The following is a 21941-nucleotide window of genomic DNA, read 5'->3' on the forward strand; positions in this document are numbered from 1 at the left end:
CTGACAGAGCGCCCCCGTACTGGATAACAGCTTGTGCCCTCTCACAATCAGGGCTCTCCGTGAACGGCTCAGTCCAAGGGCCTCTGTGAAGAGTCCTGCCTCTGGGTTCTTCTAGCTTTGTTAGAGCTGCAGCCTGCATCCGGCTCCACCTGGAAACCCCGGGCTGGGCCAGGCCGAGGTCTGGCACCTGTTCTCAGCGTCAGCTGTGGGCTTCCAATGGTTCGGGAACCCAACAGTCCAGGGACATGGCTCTAAAGGGATTTCCCCTACAAACCTGCTGTACCCATGCCAAAGGGCTAGTTCTTAGCGTTCTCTAGAGCCCGTCCCCACAAGACCCCCTGCAGGATGTTCGGACACAGGCATGTCTGTGCCCTTCTGCCCCCTGATCCTGATGCAATAGGGTCAGTGACTGACCCCTCTGCAGGCCTCGGCCCTCTTGCTTGGCTAGGGTGTTGGCCACGACACTCTCTTTGCCCTTGACGTGTTTAATTTCCACGGCACATTCTTCGAGTCCTGTCACCCCAGCCCACTCAGCCCCCTCACCTGGCCGAAGCCCCGTCACCCCATTCCCCCAGCCCACTCACCTCCCCTTACCCGGCCAGAGCCCCGTCACCCCACCCCCAGCCCACTCGCCGCCCCCACCCAGCCAGAACCCCATCACCCCATCCCACAGCCCACTAACCCCTCCACACTCAGCCAGAGCCCCGTCACCACATCCCCCAGCCCACTCACCCCCCCCACCCGGCCGGAGCCCCCTCACACCATCCCCCAGCCCACTCACCCCCCCTACCTGGCCAGAGCCCCGTCACCCCATCCCCCACCCCACTGACCGCCCCTGCCCGGCCAGAGCCCCCTCACCCCATCCCCTAGCCCACTCACCCCCCCCTACCTGGCCAGAGCCCCGTCACCCCATCCCCCAGCCCACTGACCGCCCCTACCCGGCCAGAGCCCCGTCACCCCATCTCCCAGCCCATTCACCTCCCCTATCCAGCCAGAGCCCCCGTCACCTCATCCCCTACTCCCCCCACACCTGGCCGGAGCCCACTCACACCATCCCCCAGCCCACTGACCCCCCCACACCAGCCGGAGCTCGGTCACCCCATCCCCCAGCCCACTCATCCCCCCCACTCGGCCAGAGCCCCTGTCACCTCCTCCCCTACCCTCGCACCAGGCCGGAGCCCACTCACCACATCCCCCATCCCACTCACCCCCCCTACCCGGCCAGAGCCCCCTCACACCATCCCCCAGCCCACTCACCCCCCCACCCGGCCAGAGCCCCCTCACCCCATCTCCCAGCCCACTCACCCCCCCTACCCGGCCAGAGCCCCCTCACACGATCCCCCAGCCCACTCACCCCCCCCTACCTGGCCAGAGCCCCGTCACCCCATCCCCCACCCCACTGAGCTCCCCTACCCAGCCAGAGCCCCCTCACACCATCCCCCAGCCCATTCACCCCCCCCTACCCGGCCAGAGCCCACTCACACCATCCCCCAGCCCACTCAGCCCCCCTTCCTGGCCAGAGCCCCGTCACCCCATCCCCCAGCCCACTCACCCCCTCTACCCAGCCAGAGCCCCGTCACCCCATCCCCCAGCCCACTCACCCCCTCTACCCAGCCAGAGCCCCGTCACCCCATCCCCCAGCCCACTTGCCCCCTCTACCCAGCCAGAGCCTTGTCACCCCATCCCCCAGCCCACTCGCCCCCGCACCCGGCCGGAGCCCCCTCACACCATCCCCTAGCCCACTCACCCCCCGCTACCCGGCCAGAGCCCCCTCACCCCATCCCCCAGCCCACTCAGCCCCCCTTCCTGGCCAGAGCCCCGTCACCCCATCCCCCAGCCCACTCACCCCCTCTACCCAGCCAGAGCCTTGTCACCCCAGCCCCCAGCCCCCTCACCCCATCTCCCAGCTCACTCAGCCCCCCTACCCGGCCAGAGCCCCGTCACCCCATCTCCCAGCCCACTTGCCCCCTCTACCCAGCCAGAGCCTTGTCACCCCATCCCCCAGCCCACTCGCCCCCGCACCTGGCCGGAGCCCCCTCACACCATCCCCCAGCCCATTCACCCCCCCCTACCCGGCCAGAGCCCACTCACACCATCCCCCAGCCCACTCAGCCCCCCTTCCTGGCCAGAGCCCCGTCACCCCATCCCCCAGCCCACTCACCCCCTCTACCCAGCCAGAGCCTTGTCACCCCAGCCCCCAGCCCCCTCACCCCATCTCCCAGCTCACTCAGCCCCCCTACCCGGCCAGAGCCCCGTAACCCCATCTCCCAGCCCACTTGCCCCCTCTACCCAGCCAGAGCCTTGTCACCCCATCCCCCAGCCCACTCGCCCCCGCACCCGGCCGGAGCCCCCTCACACCATCCCCTAGCCCACTCACCCCCCCCTACCCGGCCAGAGCCCCCTCACCCCATCCCCCAGCCCACTCGCCCCCGCACCCGGCCGGAGCCCCCTCACACCATCCCCTACCCCACTCACCCCCCCCTACCTGGCCAGAGCCCCGTCACCCTATCCCCCAGCCCACTCAGCCCCCCTTCCTGGCCAGAGCCCCGTCACCCCATCCCCCAGCCCACTCACCCCCTCTCACCCAGCCGGATCCCCGTCACCCCATCCCCCAGCCCACTGACCTCCCCTACCCGGCCGGAGCTCCCTCATCGCATCCCCCAGACCACTCACCCCCGCTCACCCAGCCAGAGCCCCGTCACCCCATCCCCCAGACCACTCATCCCCCTACCCGACCAGAGCCCCGTCACCCCATCCCCCAGCCCACTCATCCCCCCACACCCAGCCGGAGCCTCGTCACCCCATCCCCCAGACCACTCATCCCCCCATACCCAGCCGGAGCCTCGTCACCTCATCCTCCAGCCCACTCACCCCTTCACCCCCCTCACCCAGCCAGCGCCCCATCCCCCCATCCCCCACCCCACTGACCCACCCCCCATACCCAGCCAAGGCCACATCACCCCATACCAAACCCCACTGGTGCCCCCACCCCATAAACCACTCAAAACCCAGCCAGGTCCCACTTAGACCAAACTTCCTTCGGTTCCTTCCCAAAGGCCCAGCCACCAGCCCGGCCAGAATCTGCCGCCCCGTTCCCTCCCCTCTCAGACAGACCCGGTCTTCCCTTGGCCATGAGGACGTGGTAGCGAGGCCCGGGCTGGCCCTCTTCCCCAACTCTCATTCCTCCGGCCCGTGGCAGGGGGACGCTTGCCCACCTTTCCCCAGCGGTTTCCTTCTGTCTGTCCCCCCCAAGTTCTGGGCGGAGTCCATCACCCAGCAGCCAGGTTGGCATTACACAAACAGCCTTCTTTATCAGTAATATTGAGGGAGGACATCTCCCGCACCCGTTCCCACAGCTTTGTGGGTCCCCAGGTCCCCGTGGCTGGCCGGGTGGGCTCCGAACGGCAGGGACCTACTGCAGGGCGAGCGCTGGCACCGGAGGGGCAGCCCCGCCAGCTCGCCCGGTGTTCTGGGGCCACGCTCTCCACCCTGGGGCCAGCCTCACACTCTTCCGGCACAGGGGCCTTCGCCCCTCTTGTGGTGCAGGGTCAGTTGGCCACCTTGTTGGCAGGAACGTTGAAGAGGTCTGCGATGTCCAGCATGGCCTGGCGGATGTTCCTCCCGAACCGTCTGGAGTCCTGTGGTGAGAGAGGAGACAGGACCTGGTTAACCTGGGTCCCAGTGAGAGCCGTGGGTTAGCAGGGGCAGGAGTGGCAGGTGGCAGCTTGAGAAGCCCCAGGCAGGCAGAGTTCTCTGGCCAATGGTATTGGGGGGCGGGGGGATGCGGAGGGGCCCATCCTGCTCTGGAAGTGGGGTACTACATCAGGACAGGCCAGGACAGGGACGAGGGTCAGTGGAACAGGAGGGAGTCGAGTGAGGCCAGGCCCCGACACAGCTCCCCTTCACCCCCACCCCTGCACACACCTCAGCTGCAGGGCGAGGCCAGTCCTGCAACAGCTGCTTCCAAGCCCCATTCGGTGAGTGATCTGCAAACCCCTCCCGACCCTCAGCCAGCGTGCACTCTGTGGAGATCCTGACTGGCACTCCCATGCCCCAGACGGCAGGCGTGACCCTAACCCAGCCCCCACAGCCGCTCCCACCCCATGCGCAGCACCCACAGCAGATGGGGCATCCGGAGGCAGATGTCTGCTGGGACAGCAGGGAGATCTGGCCCCAGGCGAGCCACAGGGACAATGCCCACAGACTGCAGGGCCAGGGAAAGGAGCTACAGCGAGCCAGGCCACGGTCGCCCATCTGGTAGGGAACCGCAGGGATCAAGAGGCCAGGGACGGGTGGCAAGATCCCATAGCAGCTGGAGAACCTGGCTGTTTAGACAGGAGCTGAAGAAGAGGCAATGTGCCAGAGGTAGGAAATGCTGACAGGACAGAAATGGAGGGCAGGGCACTCTCATGTGCTGTCCCAAAACAAAGGAGCCAGGGGACACACGAGGGCGCCGACAGGCAGCACATTTACACAGAGCAATGGAAATGCTTTTCTTACACCATGGTATAATTAACCCGTGGAACTCACTGCCACAAGCTGCCAGAGAAGGTACGACTTAGTGAGTTTCAAACAAGGCCTGCATAACAGGAACATCTCTGCTTAGACAAACACAGAAGGGAAGGCCTGCCGAGAGCTACGAGCCAACCCCCAACTGAACTGGCTGGGAGACACTTCTCCCAGGGAACATTATTCCAGAATCCCTGCCCCTCCCTCCGAAGGTCCTGGTCCTGGCCCATCAGAGAGGGGGAGAGATGGGCCCTGGGGCTGACCCACACGGCCCATTCCTATAGCTAAAGGACAGTGGGCCCCAGGGGAGGGCTCTCAGACCCTGTGTCCCCTCTCAGGGCTGCCCTCCGGCTGGCTGGGTGTACCCCAGGGCTCCTCTCCTAGGGGGAGCCACAAATGCTGATGGGCCACAAGGACCAGGAGAGGTTCCTAGCCTGGCCCCTATCGGCCAGGCAGTCTGTGCCCAGCCAAGTTGAGGGGGACTCTGACCGTTTCGGGGCTGGAGAACTTGCTGGAGATGTGGAAGGTGATCAGGTTCTCGCCAGCAATGATGTACGAGACGCCGTATCCGTCGTCAGCCACCTACAGGGACAGTCAGAGAGAGACGGATGGGCAGTGGCACCAAGAGGGAATGCAGCTGGGAGGAAGGGGCTGGAGCCGCTGACTGTGGGTGGTGCAACCTCGGTTGGGCTGCCAGGCCAACCAGATTCAGTAACAGCCTCAGGGTGGGTGTGAGCCTTTCCCTGTGCCCGGCTCTGTGCTCAGCAACCCGGAGTCATCACAGAGTTGTAGCACTGGAGGGGCCCTCGAGAGACCATCTAGGCCTGTCCCCTGCACTCGTGGGAGGACTAAGTATTATCTAGCCCATCCCTGAGAGGTGTTTGTCCAACCTGCTTTTAAACATCCCCAGAGATGGAGATTCCACCACCTCCCTGGGCGATTTATTCCCGTGCTTAACCACCCTGGCAGTGAGGAAGTTTTTCCTAATGTCCAACCTAAACTGCCCTTGCTGCAATTTAAGCCCATTGCTTCTTGTCCTGTCCTCAGAGGTTAAGAAAAACAACTTTTCTTCCTCCTCCTTGTAACAAACTTTTACATATTTGAAAACTGTTCTCATGTCCCCTCTCACTCTTCTCTTCTCCGGACTAAACAACCCCAGTTTTTTCAATCTTCCCTCACAGCTCATGTTTTCTGAACTTTGATCATTTTTGTTGCTCTTCTTTGGACTTTCTCCAACTTTCTCCACATCCTTCCTGAAATGTGCCCAGAACTACACACAACACTCCAGCTGAGGTCTGATCAGCGCGGAGCAGAGCAGAAGAATTACTTCTCTGTCTTGCTTACAACAATCCTGCTAATACAGCCCAGAAGGATGTTCACTTTTTTTGTGACAGTGTCACACTGTTGACTCACATTTATATATGTGTCACTTAGACCCTGCCCGGTCCCAGCACAGGCAGTGGGGGGCTGGGAGCTGGGCTGGGCAGGGTGCTCAGCCAGACTCCCTGAGAAATTATAGGGTCACACTCACTGCCCTCACTTCCACGGAGCAGCCTTGCTCCACCAACTGTCCCAGCTGGGACTCCTGCCCGTGCAGCCCCTGCAGAGACCAGAGTGCCCTGTCCCCCGTGCATGTACCCAGGGCACCCCCCTGTCCCACCACTGCGGAGACCAGAGGTGCCCCATCCCCACTGGTGTACTCAAGGCACCCGCCCGCCCAGCCGCTGCAGATACCAGAGGTGCCCTGTCCCCTGTGCATGTATCCAGGGCACCCTCATGCCCCAACACTACAGAAACCAGAGATGCCCCATCCCCACTGGTGTACCCAGGGCACCCACCTGCCCAGCCGCTGCAGAGACCAGAGGTGCCCCGTTCCCCGTGCATGTACCCAGGGCACCCGCCACTGCAGAGACCAGAGGTGCCCCATCCCCCATGCATGTACCCAGGGCAACCCCGTGGCCCAACACTGCAGAGACCAGAGATGCCCCATCCCCCCTGGTGTACCAAGGGCACTCGCCCGCCCAGCCGCTGCAGAGACCAGAGGTGCCCTGTCCCCTGTGCATGTACCCAGGGCACCCTCCTGCCCAGCCTCTCTACACCCTGAAGTGCCCTTCCCAGCCTGCATTTGCCCAAATTACCCTCCCCACCCACACAGCCCCAGTCCCATATGCTCCCACCCTGCCCCAGCACAGCACAGAAGCCCCAGGTGGGAGTAAAACTCACTGGGCCAAAGCCACCTCCGGAAGAGACGAGATCCTGGTTCTTCTCCATATCAAACATTTTGATCTGTTGCTGGGGAGTCTGACTGGTGGACAGACGCCAGGGCTCAGCCAGCACCTGCACAGAACCACACTCCGGTGAGCACCATGCGTCTGCCAGCCCCTTCCCCCTCCCCTCCAGGGCGGGGCTCCAACCTCTGCAGAGACCATCCCGAGCTGGGCACAGAGCACAGGGCCCTCCCTTCCAGAACCCAGCACTGCCCAGAGCAGAGCTGCCAGCCCAGAGTCACAGCCCAGGGCCCAGACTGACACGCCTGGATCCCCAGCTGAGTCTTGGCCCTTTTCTGGCTTTCTGTAAGCGCCCCCAGTGCCACGAGGACACGAGCAGTTTCACACGGAGGGAGGCTGAACAGGGGCAGGTAGACGCCAGAGGGGAGCTCGCAGGCCGGGCCACCTTCTGTCTGTCCTGGTCCAGAGGTGAACATGGAGTGACCAACAAGACTCTGGCTCTCTCTTCCCAGCCTCCCAGAGGAGCTCACTTGGTCTGTGGGGGCGTTACCAGATGAGTGTGGGTGAAACGGTGTGTGCACATGTGTCAGGTGGGGTAGGGTGCGCATGCGTGTAGAGGGGTGTGCACATGGTGCCTGTGTGCATGTGTGTGTGCAGAGTGTGCATGTCTGTGTGCAGGGTGTGCATGTGTGTGGAGGGGTGTGTGCATGGTGTGCATGTGTGTGGAGGGGTGTGCACATGGTGCCTGTGGGCATGTGTGTGTGCAGGGTGCGCATGCGTGTGGAGGGGTGTGCACATGGTGCCTGTGTGCATGTGTGTGGAGGGCTGTGCACATGGTGCCTGTGTGCATGTGTGTGTGCAGGGCGTGCATGTATGTGGAGGGGTGTGCGCATGGTGCCTGTGGGAATTGTTAAGATAAGTTCCTGTCTGCATCCTAAAAGACTTGCCCATACCGGTATTGCCCTGGCCTCTTCCTTTGTCAGTCAGTGTAAAAGGCATTCTAAACTATATGCATTTCCTCACCTTTTGGGGGCGAAGCCAGACTTTCAGGCACCTGCTCCCCTACTTGGTGTAAACTTTGCTTGTACCAATCAGAAACGAACACACACAGTTTTTGGGCCCCGTCCCCTATGACACTTCTATGATGTCATAGTGGGTATTTTAGGCTGGTCTGCCATGTGCAGGCAGAAGAGGAGAAAGAAAAACGAATCCTGTGTACCTTGTGCACACCCGTAACTGAGCCTGATCACCTCGAAGCCTCTCTCAGCTCACGTGTTTTAAGCAGAGTTTCTACATTTGCCGGTCGTTATGAGTTGGTTTGTATTCGTAAGTATTGGTTATTACTAAATGCTGCATCCGTGTTTATAAATATTGTTTACTGCATCTTTGTTTATAAATATTGTTTAATAGTAAATCCTTTAGCTATTGTATGTTTTAAGTTCCATTAACCCTATTAGCTAATCATACGCTGCTCCCCTACCCCTTGTAACTATCCCCAATAAAACTTTTAATTAATTAATTTTAGTTGTGTGCGTGCCTGCAGTTTGCATCGTGACCCATACCCTCCTTGCATCCCTTACCTATACAGTCTATTGCCACGTGCAGCCTGGTAAATAACAGCTCTGCATTTTTCTTTCACCCCTAAAAGTACGTGGCAATCTACAGGAATGCAGGGCGTGAACATGTGTGGAGGGGTGTGCACATGGTGCCTGTGGGCATGCAGGGCATGCATGTGTGTGGAGGGGTGTGCGCATGGTGCCTGTGGGCATGTGTGTGTGCAGGGTGTGCATGTGTGTGGAGGGGTGCATTCACGGTACCTGTGTGCATGTGTGTGTGTGCAGGGTGTGCATGTGTGTGGAGGGGTGTGCTCATGGTGCCTGTGTGCATGTGAGCGTGCATGTGTGTGGAGGGGTGTGCACATGGTGCATGTGGGTGTGCAGAGTGTGCATGTGTGTGGAGGGGTGTGCTCATGGTGCCTGTGGGCATGCATGTGTTAAATAAGATTAGACCCAAGACCGATCCCTGAGGAACAACACGAGTAACCTCCCTTCAGCCTGACAGTTCACCTTGCAGTGGTACCCCTTGTAGACACCCCTTTAACCAGTTCCTTAGCCACCTTTCAATTCAAATGCCATATTGAAATCCATGTCGATTAGATCTACTGCATTTCTTTGGTCTAAAAAATCGGGTATCTTCTCAGAGAAGGAGAGCCGGCTGGTCTGGCACGATCTCCCTTTTGTAGAACCATGTTGTATTTTATTCCAGTTACCATTTGCCTTTATGTCCTTAACTACTTTCTCTTTCAGAATTTTTTCCAAGACCTCACATACAGTTGACTTCCAGGCCTGTAGTTTCCCAAATCACCTGTTTTTCCCCTTACTTAAAAATAGGAACTATATTAGCAATTCTCCAGTCATAGGGTACGACCCCCAAGTTTATCATTAAAAATCCTTGCTACTGGGCTTGCAATTTCATGTGCCCGTTCCTTTGATATTCTTGGATGGAAATTATCTGCCCCCGCAATTTAGTCCCATTAAATAGTTTGTGTTTGACTTCCACCTCGGATGCGGTCATTTCTACTTCAATATCCTCCTTCCCATTGGCCACCCTGCCACTACCCCTAAGCTCTTCATTACCCTCATTAAAAACTGAGGCAAAGTATTTGTAGGTGTTGGGCCACACCTAGATTATCTTTAATCTCCACCCCATCCTCAGTACTTAACGGTCCCATTTCTTCTTCCCTTGTTTTCTTTTTATGTATATGGCTCAAGAACCTTTTACTATCAGTTTTAATTCCTTTTGCGGGTTCCAACTCTGCTTGGCTGCTGGCAGTTCTCACTTTATCACTACACTTCCTGACCTCCAAGCAGCAGCTTCCCTTGATGATCCCTCCCTTCTTCTACTCCTTGTAGGCTTTCTGCTTTCTCTAATCACCTGCTTGAGATGCTTGGCCTGCAACCCTTCCCTGCCAGTGTTTTCCCCTTGCTTGGGCTGCGGGCATCAGAGAGCTTCTGCAACTTTCATTTAAAGTAATTCCAGGCCTCCTCCACGTTCAGATCTTTGAGTTCTCCAGTCCAGTCCACTTCCCTGACTCATTCCCTTCATGTTTTTAGAGTATGTGTGACGAAGTGGGACTGTTCTTAATGTTTCCTTTGAATACTGTGTGGGTGCCTCAGTTTCCCCTATGCATTTCTTAAGTCTCCAGTGTGCATAAATGGCCAGCACCCTGTATCCTGGCAACAAATAGCCTGGGCTCTTCCCTCCCTGCAAGGGAATAGCTAAAGATGAAAAAAGAGATCAGGTGACCTCCTGGCCTGGGAAAGAGACAAAGGCCAGGAAGGAAGGGCTGGAAGGGGTTTCCTTTGGGAGCTGGCTGGGGACGGGAAGTGAGGGCAGATAATGTTGTCTGGCTTGCTGTCCCCTAGGATGGACCTGGCTGAGGGGTCCCAGTCTCTGTACCTATAAGCTCTGTTTTAGACCCTGTTCCTGTCATCGAATAAACCTCTGTGTTACTGGCTGGCTAAGAGTCACGTCTGACTGCGAAGGGGGGTGCAGGACCCTGTGGCTTCCCCAGGACCCCACCGGGGCGGGCTGGCTGTGGGAAGTGCACGGAGGGGCAGAGGATGTTGAATGCTCCAAGGTCAGACCCAGGAAGGTGAAGCCGTATGAGCTCCCTGCCTTGAAGACAATCTGCTCACAGAGAGGAGATTTCACCAGAGTCCTGCCTGGCTTTGTGGGGAGCAGTTCCAGAGCAGCGTCCGGTTCAGTGAGTATCTGGTGAAGATATCTGTCAGCCATCACAGTCAGGAATACCTGGGCTCTATCATTATTAGTTGCACTTGTCCTCCGATCTATATCCGAAAAGTTAAAGTCTCCCATAATCACACAATTCCCAGTAATTTTTCATTTATTAAACAAATTAAGGTCTCTATCCATACTCAGATCGGATCTTGGGGGTCTGTAGCAGACTCCGAGCACTATCCCAGGGGAACCTCTAGTATCTTTCTTCCCCAAAGTGATTTTGACACAAACAGATTCTTTTATTCACTCCATCATTTCTTTACAGTCTACTCATCATTACTATGCAGTGCCACTCCAACCTTTGCCTTTGTTTCTGTCTTTGCTGAACAGCACGTACCCTTCAGTACCTGTGCTCTGCTCATGACTAAGGCTACGATTTAGTCATTCAGGTCGCAGAAGTCACAGAATCCACGACTTCCAGTGACCTCCGTGACTTCAGCTTGCGAGGTTGGGAACTGCCCAGTGCAGCAGTCTGGGAGCTGCCCTTGTCTGGGAAGAATCCCCGAGCCCCCGGCCGCCACCAGTGGGAGGACCCCACAGTTCCTGGCCCCCACAGGCAGCAGGGGACCCCTGGAGCTGCAGACGGCAGGGGTCCTTCTTAGCCCCTCCGCAGCTGCCCCACTTCAGTCGGTGTGGGGACCCACAGATCCCCATTTTGTCAGGTATATTTTTAGTAAAAGTCACAGACAAGACACAGCTTCTGTGAATTTTTCTTTTTGCCTGTGACCCGTCTGTGACTTTTACTAAAAATATCCCTGACAAAATCTTAGCCTTACTCATGACTACTATTCCTACTTCTTTCTGTTACCCCTAGAATACCTGCTTTCACCTCTCCTCCATCTTGTTACCCAGGCTCCTTGCCTTGGGATCAGACATCTTAGTTGTTTCTGTTCAGCTTCACCCAGATTCGTCGCCCAGCTGGGCACAGTCATTCTGGTGCCAGTATTGCCTACCTGGCTGCTAGGGTCACTGGCACGGCCACTTTCTTTCCTCTTAATGTCCCTTCCCCTCCCCTCTGCTGTTCCTTTCATACCCTCTCTCCTGCTCAGGGTTGGAACCAGGCATGGAGATTACGTCTCCCTGGATCCCGAGTTCAAAGGCGGGAACAGGTGGAAGGCAGATCCTCACAAGGCCCCGCGCACACACAGCAGATGGCACTGGCAGGGACCATGGTTATTTGGCCCCATATGGGAGGTGCAGGGCTGGAGCAGCCGTCCCCTGGCTATCTGTGCAGCCCCTGCTGCCCTGGCTCAGTGCACACCCATCCCAGCAGGCTGTGGCCTGTGCAAGGAGACCCTAGGGAATCCTCACCTGCGCCAGGAAGGGCGACTCCACCCCCAGGTACCTGGAGACCACATAGAGGCAGAAGAGGTGTCGGTCAATGCCAGCGCCTGTCATGGCCAGACGATACATTTGCTGGTGCTTCTCTGCTGCCACCTGGAAGAGCTGCAGACGCTCCAGCTGCTGCAGTGAGAAAAGGGAGCACTCAGGGCAGAGCCGGGACGCGGGCCAGGGGCTCCCCATCCGTGTGGTGTGGGCTGGGGACTCGACCATGGCCTATTGCAGCTCCTTGTGCCACTCTCCCTCTCCACCAAGGGCTCTGACTGAGTGCACTGGCTCTAGGGGGTGTCTTCTACTGTGCCCAGCCTTGGGGAGAGCACCCCCTTAGCAGCCCATGGGACCCACTGGACACTGTGGAAGAAGCATAGTGCCCAGTGAGTAACACATAGCATGGGGGGAAGGACCCTAGCTTAGCCCAGCGGCGCGGGGTTGGCCTGGGGGGATAGGTGTGGCTGGCGGGGTAGGCCCTGGCCTGGCTTGGGGGGATGCAGAGAGTAGCCCTGGCCCTGGCTGGGGGGACACAGGAGAGCCATGGGCCTGGATGTGAGGAGGCAGGCAGGCCCTGGGCCTGGATGGGAAGATGCAGGGGGGCCCTGGGCCTGGCGTGAGGGGAGGAGGGGTCTGGGCCTGGTGGGTTACACTCACGCCCCGGGCCGGGTCCATCATGCTCCGTACGAATGCTATGGACTCCCTGGTGCAGGATCTCACTGTCTCAGTTCTGCCCTCCCGGAAGAGACGCGTCATGGACGCCTCGTAGGTGAGGCAGAAGCTGCCCTTGTCCTGGAAGGAGACAGGGCAGGTCAGAGCTGGGGTGGGGGGCAGGAGGGGGCATGGAGGTGGGGAATGAGGAGCGCTACTTGCCCCTCGTGCCGATGGGGGGAGCCCAGCGGAGCAGTGCATGGTGCCTGGCCGAGAGGCTCCCCTCGCCCCTTCGTTCGCGCCCTGCCAGTGGGGACCAGGAGGGCTGCGGGGAGGGAGCAGCCCAGCACCAGAGCCAGACAAGCCCTCGGCACCTTCGCTGGCCCCAAACAGTCCCTAGTCTGTGACTCGCGCACTGGGAGCTGGTCTTTGCTGTCCAGGTCTGAGCCAACGGGGACGCTCGGGCTTTCCATGTTCAACCTTTCCCCTGCAGCCCTGAGGGCTAGAAACAGCCAAGACTGCCGCCCCCCGGATTGTGGAGCTGGGGCCTTAAGAAAACCCCCAAACCTTGGTAGAATTACAGTAAAATGGTGAGCCAGCTGCACCCACCTCAGTGGGCACCAGAAACAGAGAGCCGCGGATGTAGGGAAAGGGAGGGACAGTTGGGGCCACGGGGCAGCTCTTACCCAGAAGTGAGCCAGCTGCAGCGAGATCTGGATGAAGGCGTCGGGGCTGATCTTGAATCGCTTGATCAGGCCCTTCCCGAAATTGGAGAATTGGAAACAGTGGAAATCCACGTCGTCTGCCAGTGCCTTGGCCACGCGGTAGGAGCTGTCGATAACCTTCCTGCACTGTGCAGAGAGCACTGGCTGATGCCCTCCTGGCTAGCACGCGGGGGCCCGAGCTGGGCTCCCATGCTAATGGGGACAGGGAATGTTGGGAGCGGGAGATCTCGCAGGGCCTTTCTGGGCTCCCAGGGCGGCAGCTCACGAACCTTCTCCCTGGGATTTAACCCAGAGCTTCAATTCCACTAGCAATGTCAGGCTGGGCCAGGCAGAGAGTCAGGGAGAGGAGCAGCTGGGGACCTCGGCTGGCCCAAGGTGGGTGATCCAGTGTGGGCAGGGGCTGCTCCCCAGGCAGGACACAGACCCCCTCATGCTCCAACCCAGGTCACACTTCCCAGAGCATAAAGGCTGGGTGGGGGGGATTCCCCCACAGCCTCCTGGGTTACCCCTTCCACTGCCCAGGCTTCAGTCCCCCAGCCCTTGAGGGACCATCTAGTGCTCAGGGTGCCCATGCCATACAGCACCAGGGCTCCTGACCCCCGCTGGCAGAGGAGGGAAGAGCCATCAGGAGCAGACAGAATTACACACAAAATGACATTAGAATAATGCTAGCGTGGCAATGCCAAGCCCACAATAGTTAGAAAATGCCAGAATGAAGGTTGCCTGGTGCCTTCACCCTCCCGTTGTGCATATGTCTTAAGATCCAGTAGATAATTACATCAGCACTGCGGAGAACCTGGGCTTCCTTGTAATGGACATGTATGTGACTCGGTTTCCCCTCACTTTGTATTGTTACCCCACGGGTGTGAAGGAGTTAACTTCTCCTCTGGGCTGGGGAGGTAAGAAAAGATGGTGACTTACCTGTATCGTAATCATTGTCCTTCGAGATGTGGGTGCAGACATGTATTCCACTCGGGCGTGCGCTCAGCGCACCGAAGTGGGAGAATTTTGCCCAGCTGTACCCTAGGGGTGGCGCTCATGCTCCTCTCCTGATAGCTCCTCCCATGGCTATATAAGGGTGGCACTGCCCAACCCCCGCCAGTCCTTCGCACTGAACTCCCTGGCTGGAGACTCCGACGCAGAGAGTGGACTGTGGAATACATGTCTGCATCTTGAAGAGCGCCAGTTACAATACAGGTAAGTAGTTGTCTTTTCTTCTTCGAGTGGCTGCAGGCACGTATTCCGCATGCAGGCAGTTCCAGCCCGAGGGGGACTCGGAGTCTATTTAACAGTGAGTGTAGAACTGCCTTCCCAAAGTTTGCAACGAGCTCGATGCCATGGTGATCGCATCATCTCTAGAGAAAGTATGCACAGAAGACCACATCGCAGCCCTGCAGCTATCCAGCACTGATACAGTGCTAAGAGATGCGGCCAATATCACCTTGTGACAAAGTGGGACAGTTCTTAATGTTTCCTCTGATTAGTGTAGGGGTGCCTCAGTTTCCCCTATGCATTTCTTAAGTCTCTAGGAGGTGGGATAAAGGCCAGTGTGCATAAATGGCTGACACTCTGTCTCCTGGCAACTAATGGCCGGGGCCTTTCCCCCATGCAAGGTGATAGCTAAAGGTGTTGGAGAACAAAGAGATCAGGTGACCCCCTGGCCTGGGAAAGGGACAAAGCCCAGAGAGGAGGGGCTGGAGGGGGAGTCAGTTTGGGGTTGGCTGGGGACATGGAGTGAGTGTAGACGTGGGTGTCTGGCTCACTGCCCCGCAAAATAGATCCAGCTGAGAGGTCCTGTTCTCTGTACCTACAAGCTCTGTTTTAGATCATGTTCCTGTCGTTTAATAAACCTCTGTTTTACTGGCTGGTTGAGAGTCACATCTGACTGCAAATGCGGGTGCAGGACCCTGTGGCTTCCCCAGGACCTCGCCTGGGCGGACTCGCTGTGGGAAGCGCACGGAGGGGCAGAGGATGCTGAATGCTCCAAGGTCAGACCCAGGAAGGTGAAGCTGTGTGAGCTCCTTGCCTTGAAGACAATCTGCTCACAGAGAGGAGACTTCACCAGAGTCCTGCCTCACTTCACAGGGAGCAGTTCCAGAACAGCGCATGGGGACCCCGTGACACACCTGTGCGCTCACTGAATGACCCCGCAATGGCTGTGGAAGGGTCATCCTAGACACCTCAGAAGCCATGGTAATGCAGGCAGTTACCACCTGGAAATGCACTGAGCCAAGAGTGGTTGTCCCTTCATCCGCTCAGTATGGGAGATAAGGTGGTGAACAAAACGACTTAGTCCTTTCTAAATAACATGCCAAGCACCACCTGACATCTAAACTAGGTAGATGCCGTTCCTCTGCACTTCAACGTAGTTTGGGGGAAAATATATTTAAGTAAATAACTTCCACATAACGCACAGTCAACCTGTGGAACCTGTCCTAATGGCCCCCCCTGTCACCAGATAAAGGAACAGAGCTTAAGATGGTTAAAGAACACTTAGTTTGACAGCATCTGTCTGGCAAGAAATCCCTTCTCAATGGTTGTGGTTGTGAAATCCTCATTTCTTTCATTATGGTCCCCACTTCCCTGGTGTTTATCTGTCTGGTTCATTAGTTGTTTCTGTCTCCTGTGTAATTAATTTTGCTGGTGTAAGATAATTAGGGTGGTGGGATATAGTTGGTCAGAGAATTGTGTTACAATATGTTAGGATTGGTTAGATAGATTTCAGTAAAATGATCGGTTAAGGTCTAGCTAAGCAGGACTCAAGTTTCACTATATAAATTGGGGTCCAAGGAGGAGACCAGGTGATGCTTCTCATCTCAGTGCAGAGGAATAAGCTCCCGGCCGCCTGGGACGGGCCGTTTAATGTCATCGCACAGCTGCACGAGGTGAACTATGTGGTGGAACTGTCCAGCCGAGCTCACAGCCACCAAGGGTACCGTGTCAACATGACGAAGCCATACTGGGATGGGGAAAGGCTGATTCAGGCCATGTGTGGGCAGTGGGAGGAGAAGGGGGGATGATCCCCTGCTGAATCTTTTCCCTAAGGCAGAAGCTAGCCCCTCGCTGGACTCAGTTCCCCTCTCTGACCAGCTAACCCCTGTGCAGCAGGCAGAGATCAGAGAGATGCTGCATTCCTACCAGCCGCTGTTCTCCAGCCGGTCTGGGCTCAGTAACCTGGCTGTTCACCGGGTGGAGACAGGAGCCACCCTCCCATCAGTCAAAGTGTCTCCGTCACAGTCGCTGAGAGCACAGCCCAGGCCCCGGAGACAGAGGTCAGGGACTGTGATGCAGTAGGTACTGTCGGACATGGGTAAAGACCCCAGGCCAGTAAAAGTTCTGTAGCAGCCTCTGCCTGGTGCGCCGGATTCCCTGGTGCCCTGCGAGAGGGATGTCATGGGCCAGGTACAGCAGCTTGTGGCAAAACTTCTGGGGAACCACCAGCTGCCTCCTGATCCCCCATGACTCTACTTCCCCTGGGGGAGCCCATTCTCGGTACAGGAACCCCTTCTCCCACAGGAACCTCTCCTTGCAACCTCTCCTCATGGTCTGTACCGCACTAAGGTCAGCCCGGTCCCGGTGCTTCCGCAAGGAGGGATCTTTCTGCAACTCGGCCTGGAACTCAGCAGCAGGGACAGGGATGGGGACCGGCTCTCTCTTGCTGGCTGGGTCTGAGGCCGCAGCCTCTCTGCACCGTGCCCCTGGGCGTTCCCCGCTCCCTGGGTTAGGGTCCTGCACCTCGGGTCGAGTACCTTCCCCGTTGTCGGGGAGCAGTGCCCTTTGCCGACTCTGACTACGAGTCACGACCAGGGCACTCTGGGTGTTACTAGGCCAGTCCTCGAGGTCCCCTCCCATTAACACGTCAGTGGGCAAATATTGATGTACCCCCACATCCTTGGGGCCCTCCTTGGCCCCCCATTTCAGGTGTACCCTTGCCACGGGTACCTTGAATGGGGTCCCACCCACGCCCATCAGGGTCAGGTAGGTGTCGGCCACCATCCGATCTGAGGCCACCACCTCGGGCGGGCCAGCGTCACCTCTGCGCCCGTGTCCCAGTACCCAGTGACCTTCCTCCCATCCACTTCCAGGGAAACAATGCACTCTTTCCGGAGGGGCAGCCCCGCGCCCACCCGGTAAACCAAAAACCCGGAACCTGGAGCATCCACAGGTGGTATGTTGCCAGCCCCCCTTTCCTGGGAATGTAGCCCCTCCTCCGATTGGGTTTTTACCCAGTCCACCCTCTGCGGGTTGGGTCTGCTTGGTCTGTCCCTGAGCTTGGGGCACTGGACCCGTATGTGGCCTCGTTGGCCACAGCGATAGCAGCCCATATCTCGTGGGTCCCCTTGAGTGGGTCGGAGGGACCTGCCACTGGATGTTCCCCTTTTGGGGGGGTTCTCCATAGGCCCCCTTTGGGAGGTCCCATGATGACTCTCTCTCTGCATTGAGGCAGGCCTGCTCCTTCGAGACTCCTCCCTGCCATCGCCTGCCCGACTGTCCACAAATTGGTCGGCCAGCTGCCCTGCATGCTGCAGGTTCTCCGGCTTCTGGTCCATCAACCACAGCCTCAGGTCAGACGGGCACTGCTCGTACAGGTGCTCCAGTATGAATAGGTCAAGCAGGTCCTCTTTAGTTTGGGCCCCAGTTGTCCACTTGCGGGCATACCCCTGCGCCCGGTTGACCAGTTGTAGGTATGTGACCTCACGGGTTTTACGCTGGCTCCGGAACTTTTTCCGGTACATCTCAGGAGTCAGCCCAAACTCGCGGAGCAGGGCCTGTTTGAACAGTTCGTAGTCCCCTGCCTCCGCCCCTTTCAGTCGGCTGTACACCTCCACGGCTGTGGAGTCCAGTAAGGGGCTGAGAACTGCGATCCTGTCTGCAGGGTCAACCCTGTGCAGCTCGCAGGCATTCTCAAAGGCCGTCAGGAAGGTATCTATGTCCTCCCCCTCCTTATGCCGGGGCAGCAAGTGCTTATCAAAGCTCTTTGTAGTCTTGGGTCCCCCCTCACTCACCGCAGCCGGAGCCTCACTGCTCCTCAGCCGGGCCAGCTCCAGCTCATGTTTACGCTGTTTCTCCTTCTCCTCCCGCTCATGTTTACGCTGGTTCTCCTCATGTTTACGCTGGTTCTCCTCATGTTTACGCTGTTTCTCCTTCTCCTCCAGCTCTCGCCTCTTTAACTCGAGCTCCTCCCGTCTCAGCTCCCTTTCATATTCCAGCCGCATCCGCTCCATGGATGCCGAGTGTTGCCGGGAGGATCCCCTGCTGGGGGGTGGGCTTCGCCGTGAGGCTCTCCTGCTGGCCGGGGGTGTCACGGTGCCCTCGGTATACACTGGGCTCCTCCCCGCCCTTCCCCTACGCCTAGGAAGGGGGGGTCTCGGGAAGCCCTCGTCCGCCGGCTGACCACTCCCAGTGGGGACAGACTCTGGTGCCTGCGCTGCATCTTCCCGGCTGCTTCCCTCAGAGACAGGGCTCCGTTCATTCGTGCGGTCTCCCTGCTCCAGCTGGGCAATCAGCTGGTCCTTGGTGCGTCTCCCCGGGCGCAACCCCCTCTGCTTGCATAGCTCCAGCAGGTCGCACTTGCGCCGCTTGGCATACATCTTCCTGCTGGCCACTCACAGGCCGGGGTGCTCGCCGCTCCCCACGGTTTCCAGGGGGACCCCTAGTGCACCAGCCCTTCGTGAGGTCACCACCTCTCTGCCAGGGTCGAGCTGTAGACTCCTCCGCCCCTGGGACCGCTCGCTGCAATCCCCCGGGGGACCCTGTTACTGCAAAGTCCTTCTCACTGGGCACACACTCCCAGGGGTTAATCACCCCTTCGTTTTACTGCTCCCCAGTCACTTACTGCAAGAAGCGCCGTCCACTGTCCACCGGGTGGAGACCGGGTCACATCCCCCTATAAGATACTCCCCTTTTCGGGGAACTGGGAAAACTGCCCAGAATCTTGAAAGAGAGGTCAGGGACATGCTGGCTTTGGGGGTGATCCAGCCGTCTTCCAGCCCTTGGGCCTCGCCAGTGGTGCTAGTCCCCAGGAAGGACGGGTCAATCCGGTTCTGTGTGGACTATCGAAAGCTCAATGCCATCACCGTATCTGATGCCTACCCTATGCCCAGGCCTGACGAGCTTCTAGACAAGCTGGGAGGTGCTCGGTACCTCACCACTATGGATCTTACAAAGGGCTACTGGCAAGTGCCACTGGACGCAGATGCCAGGCTGAAATCGGCCTTTATCACCCCTATGGGGCTCTATGAGTTTCTGACCCTGCCCTTCGGCCTTAAGGGAGCGCCAGCCACCTTCCAGCGCCTGGTGGATCAGCTACTGAGGGGGATGGAGAGTTTTGCCGTGGCGTATATTGACGACATCTGCATCTTCAGCCAGACCTGGGAGGACCACATGTCCCAGGTTAAACAAGTCCTGGACCGACTCCGAAAGGCTGGGTTAACAGTAAAGGCTGAGAAGTGCAAGGTGGGGATGGCTGAAGTATCTTACCTGGGCCATCGGGTGGGGAGCGGCTGCCTGAAGCCGGAACCAGCCAAGGTGGAGGTGATCAGAGACCGGCCTGCTCCCCAAACCAAAAAGCAGGTCCAGGCCTTTATTGGGATGGCGGGGTACTATCGAAGGTTCGTGCCCCACTTTAGTGCCATAGCCGGCCCCATCACTGAACTGTGCAAAAAGGGGAAGCCAGACAAGGTGATCTGGACCGAGCAGTGCCAGGAGGCTTTCCGGGCGCTGAAGGAGGCTCTGGTTAGTAGCCCAGTTCTGGCAAACCCAGATTTTGACAAACCCTTTCTGGTGTTCACCGATGCCTCAGACACGGGACTGGGGGCGGTGTTAATGCAGGAGGATGAAAAGGGGGAGAGACACCCCATCGTGTACCTGAGTAAGAAGCTGCTACCCCAGGAACAAAGCTACGCGGCCATCGAGAAGGAATGCCTGGCCATGGTGTGGGCCCTTAAGAAGCTAGAGCCATATCTCTTTGGGCGACACTTCACCGTGTACACCGACCTCTCTCCCCTGACCTGGCTGCACCAGATGAAAGGAGCCAACGCCAAGCTCCTGAGGAACCTGCTCCTGCAGGACTATGACATGGACGTGGTCCATGTGAAGGGAAGTGCCAACCTGACAGCGGATGCGTTGTCCCAGAGAGGGGGCCCTGAACTTCCCCAGGTCACTGGGCAGAGTGACCCCGCTCAGTTCAGTCTCGAAGGGGGGAGAGATGTGATGCAGTAGGGACTGTCTGTGTGGGGAGTGGGAGAACAGGGGAGGACTTTAGGGGATGGACGATGCCAGGGCCTGTAACCTGAGCTAGGTAAGGGAGGGGAAAGGTCAACACCTTTGCCCAGGAAGGGGACAAAGGAAGGGAGTGGCAGGAGGGAAGCAGTTTGAGTTTGGGCTTGGGGCTGTGTGGGCAGAATTCAGGGTATCCTAGCTAGGATCCAAGCACCCTGAAAGCCCAGACGGACTCGGTGGAGGGGTCCTGACTGTGCCTGCAAGCTCTGCTGGAACCTGTGTTCCTGTTGTCCAATAAACCTTCTGTTTTACTGGCTGGCTGAGAGTCACTGTGGGTCCCAGGAAGAGGGGTGCAGGGCCGGACTCCCCACACTCCGTGACAGGGACATGCTGGCTTATGGGGTGATCCTGCCCTCCGCCAGCCCCTAGGCCTCACCCTGGTGCTGGTCCCCAAGGGGGATGAATCCGTCAGACTCTGAGTGGACTAGCGGAAGCTCAATGCCTTCACCATGTCTGGTGCCTGCCCCGTGCCTGGGCCTGACGAGAGCCTGGACAAGTTTGGGGGGGACTTGTACCTCACTACCATGGATCTCACTAAAAGCTACTGGCAGGCGCCTTTGGACCCGGATGCCAGGCTAAGATCTGCTTGTAGCCCCCAAATCGGGCTCTTTGAGTTCCTGGTCCTGCCTTTCGGCCTCAAGAGGGAAACTGCCACCTCCCGGCACCGGGTGGGTCAGTTTCTGAGAGGGGTGGAGAACTTTGCCCAGGCGTACATTGACGATATCTGTGTCTTTAGCCAGACCTGGGAGGAACACGTGTCCCAGGTGAAGAGGGGGTGGGTCACCTCTAGGATGCAGGACTGATTGTAAAGGTAGAAAAGGGTAAGGTAGGGATAGCCAAGATGTCACATCTGGGCCACAAGGTGGGGAGAGGCCGCGTAAGGCCAGAGCCTGCCAAGATGATGGGGCATCCATGAGAACGTTGGTGGGTTCTAACGTCCCCAAGTCACCAGCTAAAGTGGCCCCACTCAGTTCCGTCTTGAAGAGGGGAGAGATGTGATGAAGTGGGACTGTTCTTAATGTTTCCTCTGAATAGTGTAGGGATGCCTCAGTTTCCCCTATGCACTGGATAAAGGCCAGTGTACATAAATGGCTGACACTCTATCTCCTGGCAACTAACGGCTGGGGCCCTTCCCCCATGCAAGGGGATAGCTAAAGGTGTGGGAGAACAAAGGAATCAGGTGACCTTCTGGCCCGGGAAAGGAACAAAGCCCAGAGGAGGAGGGGCCAGAGAGGGAGTCAGTTGGGAGCTGGCTGGGGACGAGGAGTGAGGGAAGACGAGGGTGTCTGGCTCACTGCCCCCCAGAATGGACCCGGCTGAGGGGTCCAGTTCGCGATACCTACAAGCTCTGTTTTAGACCCTGTTCCTGTCGTCTAATAAACCTCTGTTTTACTGGCTGGCTGAGAGTCACGTCTGA

The 21941-nt window shown here is 58.2% G+C and overlaps 1 protein-coding gene across 4 annotated transcripts in view; it reads right to left on the reverse strand.

Moving 5' to 3' along the window:
- Nucleotides 1-3275: 3275 nt before the first annotated feature.
- The window catches only part of CPT1B (carnitine palmitoyltransferase 1B), a 49105-nt gene continuing 30439 nt past the window's right edge, over nucleotides 3276-21941 (reverse strand). For 2 of the 4 annotated variants that reach the window (XM_030540436.1, XM_030540600.1), the window contains 6 exons: nucleotides 13205-13369; nucleotides 12525-12659; nucleotides 11850-12002; nucleotides 6733-6846; nucleotides 4999-5091; nucleotides 3276-3638 (listed from right to left, as the gene is read on the reverse strand). In XM_030540436.1, the coding sequence (XP_030396296.1) occupies nucleotides 3549-3638; nucleotides 4999-5091; nucleotides 6733-6846; nucleotides 11850-12002; nucleotides 12525-12659; nucleotides 13205-13369 (750 nt within the window). In that variant the 3' untranslated portion in view covers nucleotides 3276-3548. The remainder of the gene's footprint in view (nucleotides 3639-4998; nucleotides 5092-6732; nucleotides 6847-11849; nucleotides 12003-12524; nucleotides 12660-13204; nucleotides 13370-21941) is intronic. The other 2 variants (XM_030540344.1, XM_030540517.1) reach the window with 1 other exon arrangement.

Source organism: Gopherus evgoodei, chromosome 1, assembly GCF_007399415.2.
Source record: "Gopherus evgoodei ecotype Sinaloan lineage chromosome 1, rGopEvg1_v1.p, whole genome shotgun sequence".
Taxonomy (NCBI): Eukaryota; Metazoa; Chordata; order Testudines; family Testudinidae; genus Gopherus; species Gopherus evgoodei.